Below are 12,587 nucleotides of genomic sequence, written 5' to 3'. Positions count from 1 at the left end.
GATGCAATACATGGATTGCTGCTGCTTATCTTCAAAGGCTTCTTTTGTCAACAAACTGATGAGATTGCACTTCTCTAAAACTTGTTCCTTCACTGCTAAAAAAAAAAAAAAAAAAAAAAAAAAAAAGAACAGCTACGTGTTTTCTCTGTGAAATAACAGATCTGGACTAGTTGTACTGCCTTAAAATTATGGTGGGGACAGGACACTGTAGTTTGGACCATGAGGCAGCAAAGAAATATGAACACAATGACTCTATGTCTGATCTCACCTACTTTACAGGAAAAACCACAAGCACCTTATCTGCAAGGCAGTTTTCTGGCTAGATACTTCATGTCTACACACTACTCCACAGCAAGAATTGTCTTTTTGTGCAGGAAAAAAAACCAAACAAACAAACAAAAAAAAAAAAACAGTGAGCCTGTAAAGCGCACACTCTTCCTGAGCTACATTTCTTAAAGAAGTTACGTCTCTAACACGAAGCTCATGCTGTTATTTTTGTGAAACCCAACATAAAATGAGCCTGAAAATACACAATTTTACCTGTTGATTTTGGTAGGCTGTCACTGTGGTGAAGACAGTCTCGGGGAAGTTGAAGGTTTTCACCCCATCTCCTGAAGGAACTGGCTTTGTAGGAGAAAGATCACTGCTGAAATCCTTACGGATGACATGAACACGGGGCTGGTACTTATGCATTGAATGTAAGATTATCTGAAGAGAAAACAAAATGACAAGAAAAAGGATTTTTTTTTTCCCCCCCCAAGTATTCTACACTACATCCAGATGTACAAGGAAGCAGGGATGGAGTAAGGGCTAACATGAAGAAAAATACCCTTCTCTTACAAGCAGGTATGAGACAAAGTTGTGCTATGTGCAGAGAGAAAGGGGCTTTATTGCTTTGTAGGGTCAGGCAACGTTTTGAGGAAAACCACTGAAGCAGGGGAAAAAGATCCATAAATCTGGAGCATGGCTATAGACATGTGTGCCCAGCAGGACACAGGAGCTTTGAAGCAGCAGCAGCACCCTTTCAAGTCTGAGAGGAGCAAGGCTGGGGCAATATGCACCAGGATTAGCTTTTAACTCACATGGCCTTGATCGTCAAGCTCGTTGTTGGTCAGCTTGAGCTTGTCAAAACTGACCACCTGCCTCATCCAGGTGTCTCCAGAAGCCAGCGAGTCAGGGTGGATGTAAACCCTCGGAGGCACTGGGGAGTCAGCATTGCCAGCCACCATCCACTTGGAGCTATGATACACATACCTGAAAGAGGAAGGGTAGATGCTTAAGGGAAGTTCTCACTCACTCTCTCACTCACTGGAGGAGAATTTCCAGGGCTCCCCCTCCTCTGCCACCCTACCGCATACACCCCAAGCTCTCATTTGCAGTCAGCGGAGAATGTGCTTTATTGCAACCTCCTACCTTCTAAATGAAAGCCAGATTACCCCTGAGCCACTTGTTCAGACTTGATCCCTTATTAAAACCACCTTTGCAGTTATTTTCCCTGTAAAACTCTGCCACATGTGCCTTCTCAACTCCTTAACCCTCTCTGAGCCAAAGAAGCTAGAAAATATGCGTAAACAAAGCCCTCCCTGAAAATATTAATAATCATACAGTAATTTCTAGAAATCTGCACTAGCTACCATGCCAGACTGTGCAAAACACATGTCTTCACTCAGAAAGGGCAAGATATAATGGATACCACTAGAACAATTAATAAAACAGAATTTCTGGTTTGAAATGTTGCAAAATAGGAAATTCCATATAGTATTACAAATGTTGGGGTTACAGGAAAAAAAAATTTTTGTGTTCGTGATCTAGATATCCCATATATTCCATAAATTTGTCTACCTCAGATTTTCCTAGACACGTTTTTTCTTTGTTTCCTGTGGCTTCTTCAGCCTAAAGCATTTCACAAACAGACCTGCTAACACCTCTGAGTTGTGCTGCCCTGTGCTGTCCCTCATTGGGTCTCTACTCAATTCTGCTAAGCTATTTCAGTCCTTACCTACAAACAGTGACTCATTTCCTGTACTTTCATAAGAAATACAAAAAAAAAAAAAAATCTGTTCCTTTCACTGCTAGTTTGCTCTATACAGCTTCACAAGCTAACAAAGACAGAAACAAAATGTAAGACAATATACAATATACTTATTTTTGATGTTAATGCTGTCAGAACCACACTCAACAAAAGGGGAAAAGAATCTAGCTTAGTATCAGACATTACCTTGATGCTTCCCAGGAAAAACATTTTCCTGAGAAACACTCTGCACAATCTGAGAGGAAAAATGTAATATTTAGCATTTGAAGCTGTAGATCAGTCTTGAATGCTTGAAATGTAGTGTAGTCAAGACTATTTGGGGAAAAGACTTGGTCTTAGTGGTCATTTAACGTGTATAGATAAATCACATTTGTCTGGATAGTTTTCTGGGATTCAGAAGACCGTGAGTTTTCCAGAGTACATTTTAGGATCAGAAGCCCATTAATATCAAGGAAATCTCTTCTTCCTGTCTTTCAGCTCAGAGGTGGAGATTCACCAGAGGGTTTGTCAATGTCTCCACACTGTAGGTCAGGGTCCATATCCCCTGTGGCTGCTGTGTTGGACAGTGAACCCTTTTAAAACAAAAATCACCCAATTCAGTTCAGGCCAGGCCTGAAGTGCCCCTCTTAGTTCAGGTGCTACTTGCCCATTCCTTTCTTGTTGAAGTAGTTTTAGAGGCTCCAGACTCCCCATTGATAACTGCAGTTATCAGTTTCCTCAGAAAGTTATTATTAATCATGCCAATTGTGAAATGCATGCTAGGGATCTCCCCTATTAAAAACTGCTATTTGAAAAAAGCAAGCTTTCAATCCAAAATTGCAAGAGATTCAATATCTAGGTTTGTGTCTCATGATTCTGATCAAATCAACTATGTTGGTGTAAAACAACATGGTTTCCTCCAGCATACCTTTGCAATGATGTATAATGGCATGTGTCCTTCCTAGGCTGTGACTGACAGTACGTTATGACAAGGTTCCTACCTTTGCACCCAAAAAGCTTACCTATATCTCTTGTTATCCACAGGCACAATGTCCATGGCAATATAATACTGCTGGTGAGGATCCAAGCCTGTAATTTTCACTCTCATAGCTGGAAACATTCTCCTAGGAAAAGAAGAGTAGAAATGAGGAACAAAATGGTGAATAAGGAAGCTGAAGGAGCTCTTTAGAGCTCTCTCTGGCACCAGGAGCATACTACTTTACACAGCCCAGTTCTTGGCATAACTACTCTGGGCTTGGTGTGGGTAGCGAAGACTGTGATGGCAGTGATTTGAATCTTCAAATTTTTACCACTTAAAAGGGGTAGCAGGATAACAACCTGTGGGTAACTATAAAACACTCCCAGTTGAGCACTCTGTCAGTTCCCAGCTCCGAGCAGACAGTTCTGCTATGCTCTACACAAATTGTCCTCTCTGATCATTTCTAGGATGGGCAGTATATTTTCTTCCTGCTGGACATCCATCTATAATTATTCTTTCATATTCCATTGAAAGCAGGATCACTTTAGTTCTCTTTTTTGAGAAAATAACATTTCAGTATAGTGGTTTGTGGTACTGGGGTAATATTTTTTAAAAATCCATCATCCTGAAAGATCCTCTCACTCTTATGTTTATAGTTATTTAAGAAAAAATGTCCCTCAAATTAATCTACATATTAGGAAAATATTTCACATTTAACAGAAACACTGGCATTATTGTTATGGTTTCCTTGAAGTCCTGGTAGTATTTTGTGCAGTCTTTTTAGTAAGTATTGTCTTTCCTACATCATATGATCCAAATCTGTCTTAAGCATTTTGTCCTGATAGGTAAGTTATGAAACTACACCAGCAGAATCAATTCCCAGCCTTTCTTTTCCTATCTGAGCACAAGTTTATCTCTGCTGTGTACTAGTTACTGTTCTGGAGGTGTTTGTAGCTAGGCAATTATTTCAGAAGAGAACAGCTCAGAACAATTTTAACTTCAAAGCATGTTAGTGTTAGTGTGGCTATGGCATAATTTCTCCTTCTTAAAAATTTTCTGGTTGCCAATAGTCCAATTGCCATTCTACACTTCCCTCAAACAGCATGTCGAGTGAATTGTTTATGCCATATTATATTTGCAACTAGTGCAGTATTTTAACATCTTCATCAAATCTAAGGAGCAGAACTGGATGAAATGCAAAAGGAAACAAGCAGCAGAGCACTGAAAGAAATCCTGCATTGTTTCACTCACTGATAAGTCAAACCTGAGCTCTATGTGAATGGCTTCTCAGCCCTTACCAGAGAAAATCTTGAGCTGAAGTCCTGCAGGAAAGCGTTACTCGATTACATGACTTCTGCCCAGAATATACAGAGCTTTGGTAAGAGAAGCCCTGAAAGTACTGAACTCTCATAGGAAATTAAATTTTGCTCCTCTGATAAGTAGATATCTTTATACAATGAAGGTAGTTTGGATGGAAGAAGGATATTAAAGGGGAATTTTAAATCACAATGCCAAAATTGTGCAAAAGTGAACAAGAAATGTTTGTCCGCTACTTCTAGGTCCCATCCCTAGAAACCATCATGACACTTTCCTTTCTGTTTAGTGAGGAGCAGAGAAATATCAGATAAGAATATTTAGATCTCCTCCCAACATTTCTGTTTCTCAAAGTATTACCAGTGGACACAGCCTAGAGAAGGAAGAAAACAGAAAAGCTTATGTCAACATCCCCAAACATGTCTCTGAAACTTTGCACTGAAGGGATGTGACCATGAGAAGCTATTTTATTCTTTCCCATCCAGGCCGCATATACCTACTTACAGAAGAGAGTGGGAATGAGAAGGTTGGTGCTCAGCCTTTGCCCTACCTGTGGCTCTTCCATCTCAGGCTACTTAGAAGTAAATTTCTGACCTGTTAATAACTGCATCTGCTTTAGAAAAGGGCACTTATCATGGGGGGGCAGGAAGAGCACCGCCCCACAGCTGCCAGAGCACAGCTAACCAGAATTATGAGAGACATAAAACTGTCAGAAAAATTGTCTGCAGAAACCCTGCAAAGAGAGAGCAGATTTGTGCAACTTATGGTGTGACTTTTCTAGCTGAATGATTTGGGGGGGGAAAAAAAGGAATAATGGATTAGTCTTTGGTGGCTTGAGGGCATTACCTTGTTTCTACCACAATGGCTCGTTAAATCTGCCAAGCTAAATGGGTACAGGATGTGGCGTTTTACAGTCCAGCTCTCCTTAATTGGAGAGAGGTGGCTTGGGAGCAGCTTAAGAGGTAGGTCATGTTTCAGAGGGTTGATGAGAAACCCAGGATTAAATCTGAGTCTGTTCGGGTCTAAGTCTGTGCACTGTACTGGGAAAATTGAACCCTGCATGTCTCATGAAGCTCTCTCCAAATCTGCAGCCCTGTGTAAAGTTGCATATAGCCTGTGGGGTTGTTTGCTTATGAAATACCTTGTAAAAGATTACCGCAGACCATTCAACAGGCTTAGAGGCTAATCTCTAAAATGATCGGAGAGTGCTCAGCTGATCCCACTGCTTTCTCTAACTTTTAAGTGTACTTTTAAGGTTTTGTAAATTATTACTGTTTTGTCTTTTTCTGGCGGTGTAAAAGTAACTCAGGTTTCGTTTGCCATAAGGATGTGGCCTGGAACTGTCACAGCAGGTCTCCAGCAGAACTGCTGGTTGGAAAGGGGAAAATGGAAAAGGCAGCAGCAAACAGTGGTGACTTAGGGATGTGCTCAGGTATAATCCTCATTAAGTCCCTGTGCTCTGGGTTTCCTCTTGGCTGGCTCTTGGCCCCCCCAAGGCACCAGCCCTATAGAAAATGGGAGACTCAAAGGTTTGGAAGGAATTCCAGCTGTTTGAATATGGCTGTATTAATAAACAGTCAAGAACCTTTCATCTAGAAAGATATCAGCTAGCTTTATAGTCAAGAGCTATAGACACAAAGGCCGTCTGTTTTCATAGGGAACACAAGATGACATCTGATAGATTTTAGGAGGAGGTTTTATATCAGCAGAAGTTTGGAATGATCAAGTTTTTTATATGTTGGCTTTACCACTCAGCAGGAAAATAGTCTTCCTAAACTTAGATTGTGAACTTAAACACAGTAAGTGTTCTTTTAGGGGAAATATGATGTGATATGAAATAAGTTATTACAATTCTTTTAGGACTACTTAGAAGTGTTTTAAAAAGCATTTTCATAACAACTATGTGCCTCAGTCTACTCAATTCATGTCTCCTTCCATAATGAGAATGATGTTTATGAAACTTCAAAGGTGAAGAAAATTAATTACATATAAAGCTCTCTAAAATTTTATTAAAATAGTATTTGCCAGCACAGTAGTGTACTGCTATTAAGGACCAAGTTTGGGAACTTTCAGCAATGAAAGAAGTAGTTGGATTGTGGCAGCCAGCATCATTTTTTGTTGTTGTTTAAAATTGTAATTTAACTCAAAAATATAGCTCAATTTTCCTTTCTTTGTTCAAATAAGGAGGATCACAGGTTTATCCCCAAACTGGATTTTTTTTCCCAACATCATAAAGCTTCAATTTCTAACCCTGAGGAGCCTTAAGGTCCCAACTCTTATCCCTACCCCCTTGAACCAGCACATATGAAGCTTCTGTGTAGTTGGATCTGTCTTTAAAGTTGGCCTGCTCTGAGTATAGACATGGACCAGATGACTTGCAAAGATCCTTTCCAACATAAATTAATTCTCTGTTTCACATCTTAGTTTTAGAGAGGTCAACTCCCCATTAGAGGATAAGAAATTAAAAGGTACCTGGCAGGTTGTCTCAAAATAAAAACACAATTCCTTGAAGCTCCTCAGACATTGAAAATACTCCTGTACAGACAGCTTAGTGACCAGAAGTCAAATGAGAATTTAAAAGGACTGACAGAATTACTGTACAGTTTTCATGACTATTTAGTGTACTGATTTATACACTCTGTAAGCATCAACTTAATTTAAATAAGATTCAATTTGCTTAGGAGTGGCATTTGCTAAATACAAACCCTAAAATTAAGTGATGTCCTCTTCAATTGTAGCAAAAGACAATTTGTCTATTGACAGTTACAGAGTAGTCATTTTCCAGTCATAAAAAAATCTGGTTGAGAAACTCTGCAAAATAATCTGATTTAGATTTGTAGATTAAGTGTGCATGGTGTTTACAATGTGCATGAGTTTACAGGGCAGCCTGAGGTTATCAATGCTATTTTATACCCCATATTTCCTTGCACTAAAGACCAGTGCCAAATGTGTATTTCTTTATAAAAACAAAGCTATGATGAGTGAAAGTGAGGGAAGGGAAAGAAAGGCAAGGCAAGGCAAGGCAAGGCAAGGCAAGGCAAGGCAAGGCAAGGCAAGGGAGGAATGCCTTTCTTTTTCCCTCTGCAGCACGGGATCTTGTAGAGGTGATGTTTGTGTTGAGAGGAAAGGCTGAGGGCAGGGTTTGGGAGCAAAAGGATTTATTGTTTATGAGGGGGAGGGAGCCCAACAGATCTTCTTAGCTCCCACAGGGTTCTTTTTTCTGGAAGCTGGAGAAAGCCCACTGGGCCAGGACTTCTGGGCAGCAGTTTGGTAGCTGTCACCTGCCAACCCTCACTTTGAGAAGTCCTCTCCATGGGCCCCTTCAGCATCAACAGAGCTTTGCAACAAAATCCCTGCTGCTGTCTCTAGCTGAAGAGCACTGTGGGGCCCTTCCTTTCTTCTACTGGAAATAAAAAAAAAATGTTTGGTAGTGTAAACAGCCCCAAGTATATGCCTCAAACAACTCAGACTCATGGTTTCAGGGAGGCAAAGAAACTCCAGACAAAGTACGATTTAACCTATCAAGAGGCACAGAGGAGTCAAGACAGGACAAGATCTGCTCATGGCTGTTTTTTTCTACTCTTATTACTGAGCCTAGCCTCAGCACTTAGGTTTAAGCCATCCCACAGTACAGATATGATAACTATAATGTGACATATGAGATCATTTCCCTCATTAGCAAGATGAGATCCTGGCTCTCTGACAGGTAGAACCTGGCTCTGCAGATGAACACATCCTGGCTGTGCTTGCGTGCGTGGTCGCACTCATATAACCACCTGTATAAACAGTAGGCAGCGCTTCCCTTCCAGAGCAGGGCTCCAAGAAATCTTTATAGTGTATTCACCCAGTGCTAAGTGCACATTGCTTTCCCCTTTGTGCAGCACTTCCATGCAGCAGTTAACTACCAGTTAGCCCTGCAGCTCAGGTGACCATGGACCTTAGCTAGGGATTGTAAGAGTGTGGGGAGGGATTCAGATTCCTCTGCTGATGTTGCCAGGGTACATGTGTGATCACTGTTGTGAAGGAGACTAGAGAAAAAGAGTTAAAGATGGATTTAGGTTTAGTTATTAAAATCAATATGACCTAGGGCTTAAGTTGAATTTATTTTATTTTGTATAGAGTCAGAGGTCGCCTTTCAAACAAAAAGGAGATGAAGGTGGTTGCAGATTTGATTGCACTGCAGCTGACAGAAATCCATTTGCATCTTTTGCACAAAGAACAGAAGAGTCTTGTTATAAGCATCTTAATGAATTCTGAATAACAACATTCTGATGGAAAGGAAGAAAGGAAAAGTTACAAGAGGACTGAAGTAGGTTTATGGAAACAGACGAAAAAAGACATCTATAAATATAGCATCAAGAAAATAAAAGACAAAGCAGAATTAAATGGGAGTGAGAGTGGGAGTCTGAAAGTTAAAAAGTGTAGTAGGCCTGACGTAGGCAGGATATAGCTCCAGAAATATGTTTGAAATGAGAACTTAGGTTAGAAACTAGCATTACACAGTAAGAGCAGAAAGACATTGTGGGGTCAGGCAGGAACCAAGCAGTGCCTTAAGAGTCACAGAAAATTAAGGAGCATCTGTAGTTATAGGCAACTGAGTCTGTAATTGTAAGGGTTTTCAAAACAAGGAGGCCTTACAGGACTCAAAACAGTGTTTCCAAAGAACAACCAACAAGAAGAGCAAAGTCTTCCCAGGGGAAGGAAGAAGCTGCAAACTACACTGTGTGTTTCCCACTATTTTGATAAGTAGTAGGAAATCTACAGGAGAGAACACCAGTTCTGCTATTTTTGCCAGAAATCATACAGTCCAATCTATGGGATGCATCATATATCATGCATCCCATATGGAGAAACAGGACCCTTAGACTCAGCTCCCACCCGACACAGCCACATGCTTTTTGAAAGAAAAATGTTTAACCTGAGAGGTTAAACATTTAATTTGTGAATTTTATCATATCTCTAAGGACCATCCCAAATAAACAGATGTAAAAAATTCCCTCCAGTATTGTTAACATCACTTCTGGAGAAGGACATCATCATCAAGCAGAAAAAATGTTATGTAGATTTTGTGTGGACAGCCAGTGATGAGCCAGTTGGCCATCAGGACTCAGGTAATGATAAGCATCTCCTTTCAGGGAGAAATAATATTATTTAGGATTGTAAAGAGTATATGATTTACACAATAAGTTATGACTTACACAATAAGTTATTGTGATAGCTGGTTTTTAATAAGTGGAAAAATTATCAAGGCTGGAGCTTGCAAAGGCACTTGAGGATGCTATTAATGGTGTTACAGAGAAAAATCTTGGAAAGAGAAATACTCTTTACAGTCCTTATAGGTTTCACTATGTCTATTCCTCACTAAAAATTATCAAAATACAAATTGTTTTGGACTCCTTAAAATAAAGTTAGGGTGTCTGTCCTTCTTAACATGTGCCATTAAACACCTCTGACAGCTGCATAAATAGGGAGATATTTCATTAGAAAATGCAGACCAAAGTTTTTCCCAGAGCATGGAGACCTCTCCTACCACACATGCAAACCAAAATCTTTGAGCCAAAATCTAAAAAAAATCTAAGCATTTTTTTTTTTATTTATGTGGGGCCAGGTTGAAACAAAGAGAAAAATTCAGGCAGAGGAAGAGAATCTGAATGTTTTGCTTTGGGATGCTTCTTTACTAAATGGGGCTCAGTTTTCCTGGCATGGTGCTTCACTGAAACTGTAGTTCAGCTGCATCATGTACTCGTACACAAGGAACTATGTACATCTCACAATAATTCGTAATCAGTTTCCTCTTATTACTGTGTAATTAGGGATATATATCTATTGTTTGTTATGATGATATGCAATGTGGGAAGCCATATTTGTCAGAAAGGCAGCATGAGTGGCAAGTTCCATGAACACTTGCTGACATGAAACATTTCAGTTCATAAATGTCAGAACAATAGTTTTATATCAAAGGTGTCAAAATATACAGTTCCAATCAACAAATAAGAGTTTATATCTTGAAGACAGCAGATAACAGATTTCAACAAAAAGGTGTGGGTTGTTTTTTTTTTTTTTTAAAAAAAAAGCAATATATTCAAAAATTTCCTAAAATTTAAGAAACTACAGATTTTTTTTGTACATGTGCATCAGTCTGACCAAATAGAAATTTTTAAATTTTTGAATTGATCCAAAGTATTTAATTTCATTATGTTATATCTCCCCAGAATATTTCACTGGTTTTTTTCCATGAACCCTTTTTCTCCAGAACCCCTGCCAACGTTGTCAAGGATTTTGTGAGAAGCTGCATTGAACTACTTGCAAAATTTCAACAGTGCTGATGCTGCAACTTTTTTGGTGACTTTTTTTGTAATGAGAGTATGGCTTTTTAAGATCCCAGAAAGGTCAGCTACTTCATTCAGAAATGTGTGAGCTGCTGAGATCATATTAATACCACTAAACTCTGGGCATTTTAGTGTGCACTGCTGTTGGTGGGCTTTGAGGTATTTATGCTGCTTTTAAGACTATCTACTCCATGTATCATAAAAGAATTAATTATAGTTAATCCAACAGGTAACAATATATTATTTTAATTTTCTGAGACAGCATGGCTCAGGCACCAAACAACAGATTCAGAAGCAAAGAACTTGGTTCTGCCAGCATCATATTTAATGACGCTGGACAGATCATTTATTTTGTTAAAATGACAATTTCAGCCCCTATGAAAAGACGATAATAATAATTTTCTCTGCATCTGCTTTGACATCTCCAGAGAAAAGGTGTTGTATAATAGCCAGTGTTATAATTTCCATTACTTTTCCTCTTCTGTTTGAAAGAAATTTGAAAGAAAGGCAAAAAAGGCAGCTCACTCTATATTGATGCAAGATGCTTCCTGTGCCAGTGAGATTGTATATTTTAAACCGGAAGCTAATCTGGTTCTAATAAGCTTCTTCAGGGATTATCTGGGTTATTTGTCCAATACAACTTTCCTCAAACTATCTGGACTTCCTGGGGCTACAGAGCAATAGTGCTCACTTCACAAGAACATGAAACAAGTCTAGCTGTTCTGGCAAATTTTGAGAAGGCAGACATGAGACAAAACTACAAACAATAGAGCACCGTGGGTTTTCCCCAAAATTTGGGAAAATTTCCCTCCGGCATGCCCGTGGAAGGGGCAGAACAGCTCCTGGAACAGTCACGTGGTTTGTTCGCCTTAACCGGCTCTGTCCATGGTCCTGACTTCCTTTTTCACGGCATCCATCGGAATTAAAACTTGATCAGGTGGAAGTAAGGGACATTATATTAACGCAAACATGGCTAAAAGTCCCAGTTTGAGGGATCTAGAAATTTACAATTAGCTTCAAGTTGTGTTTTGGCAAACAGACTTCTAGCCATTTTGTAATAGTAGACAGCAGTGGTGATCTTACCCTTGGCTAACAAACTGACAGGGTGAGTTTTTCTTTTTAAAAAAATCTGGTTTATTAGTGACTCTTCTTAACCTCAGCTGATGTGGTATCAGTTGCAATAACAGAGGGAAACATTAAACCTGCACATTTTTTATACAGGAAGTCATTAACATTTTATCTGTTTAGAATAGCAGGAAGATAATAATTTGGTGCAAAGGTGAGTTTGAATTTCACTATATTTGAGATTAAGTCAACTGGATCATGAAGTCCTATAGGAACTTGAAAGGAAACTCAAATGGCTCAACCCTAAAATCATAACACATCTTAAATTCAGTACAGCCAGCAGTACAATGATCATTTCCTGAATTATTTTCTCAAAGGAAATACTATCCTCAACAGTTTCCTGCAGCTGCCAGTTCTCCTTTGGAGCTACTGATTCAAGCAATAATATGAAACAACTTTACTTGTCTTAAGAAAGCTAGTAGGAGATACAGCTGTGAAACTCTGAGAGCCATTTAATTTTTCCTGTATATTTATTCCTTTGGCTTATCAAGAAGAAAAAAAGGATTTATTTCTTAACAAAAAAAAAAAAAAAAAAAAAAAAGTTATGATCTTTTTTTTTTTAACTAGACAGAAAACCAGAGGTCTCTTACCTGCCTGCTTTCGTGATGATCATCTCTGTCCCAATGTCATGAAATCTTTTCCAGAGGTCAGCACACTGCAGCTCTACCTGGATCTCTTCCATGGATGAAGGTGGAGGAGGCTGAGGGCCTGAGCCACCAGATGTAAGGTCAGAATGGGATCCAAATGAGCAGGATGTCCTTTCTGCCAGCACCTCTGTGTCTGACCCAGTGCTCTGCTCTGAGTCTGAAAATTAAACACAACAGGTAAG

At 39.4% G+C, this 12,587-nt stretch overlaps 1 protein-coding gene across 1 annotated transcript in view; it reads right to left on the bottom strand.

The window, feature by feature from the left end:
• Positions 1-12,587, bottom strand: part of TBX15 (T-box transcription factor 15) — a 99,690-nt gene that overhangs the window by 28,087 nt on the left and 59,016 nt on the right. Inside the window, exons 2-5 of the mRNA XM_032995708.2 lie at positions 12,349-12,562; positions 3,034-3,135; positions 1,083-1,254; positions 541-708 (exon numbers count right to left, since the gene is read on the bottom strand). Of these exons, the coding sequence (XP_032851599.1) occupies positions 541-708; positions 1,083-1,254; positions 3,034-3,135; positions 12,349-12,562 (656 nt within the window). The remainder of the gene's footprint in view (positions 1-540; positions 709-1,082; positions 1,255-3,033; positions 3,136-12,348; positions 12,563-12,587) is intronic.

This window comes from Tyto alba, unplaced genomic scaffold (genome assembly GCF_018691265.1).
Source record: "Tyto alba isolate M040663 unplaced genomic scaffold, T.alba_DEE_v4.0 Super-Scaffold_14, whole genome shotgun sequence".
NCBI lineage: Eukaryota > Metazoa > Chordata > Aves > Strigiformes > Tytonidae > Tyto > Tyto alba.
The sequence above is the reverse complement of the archived record's forward strand: the minus strand, read 5'-3'. Positions and strand labels throughout refer to the sequence as shown.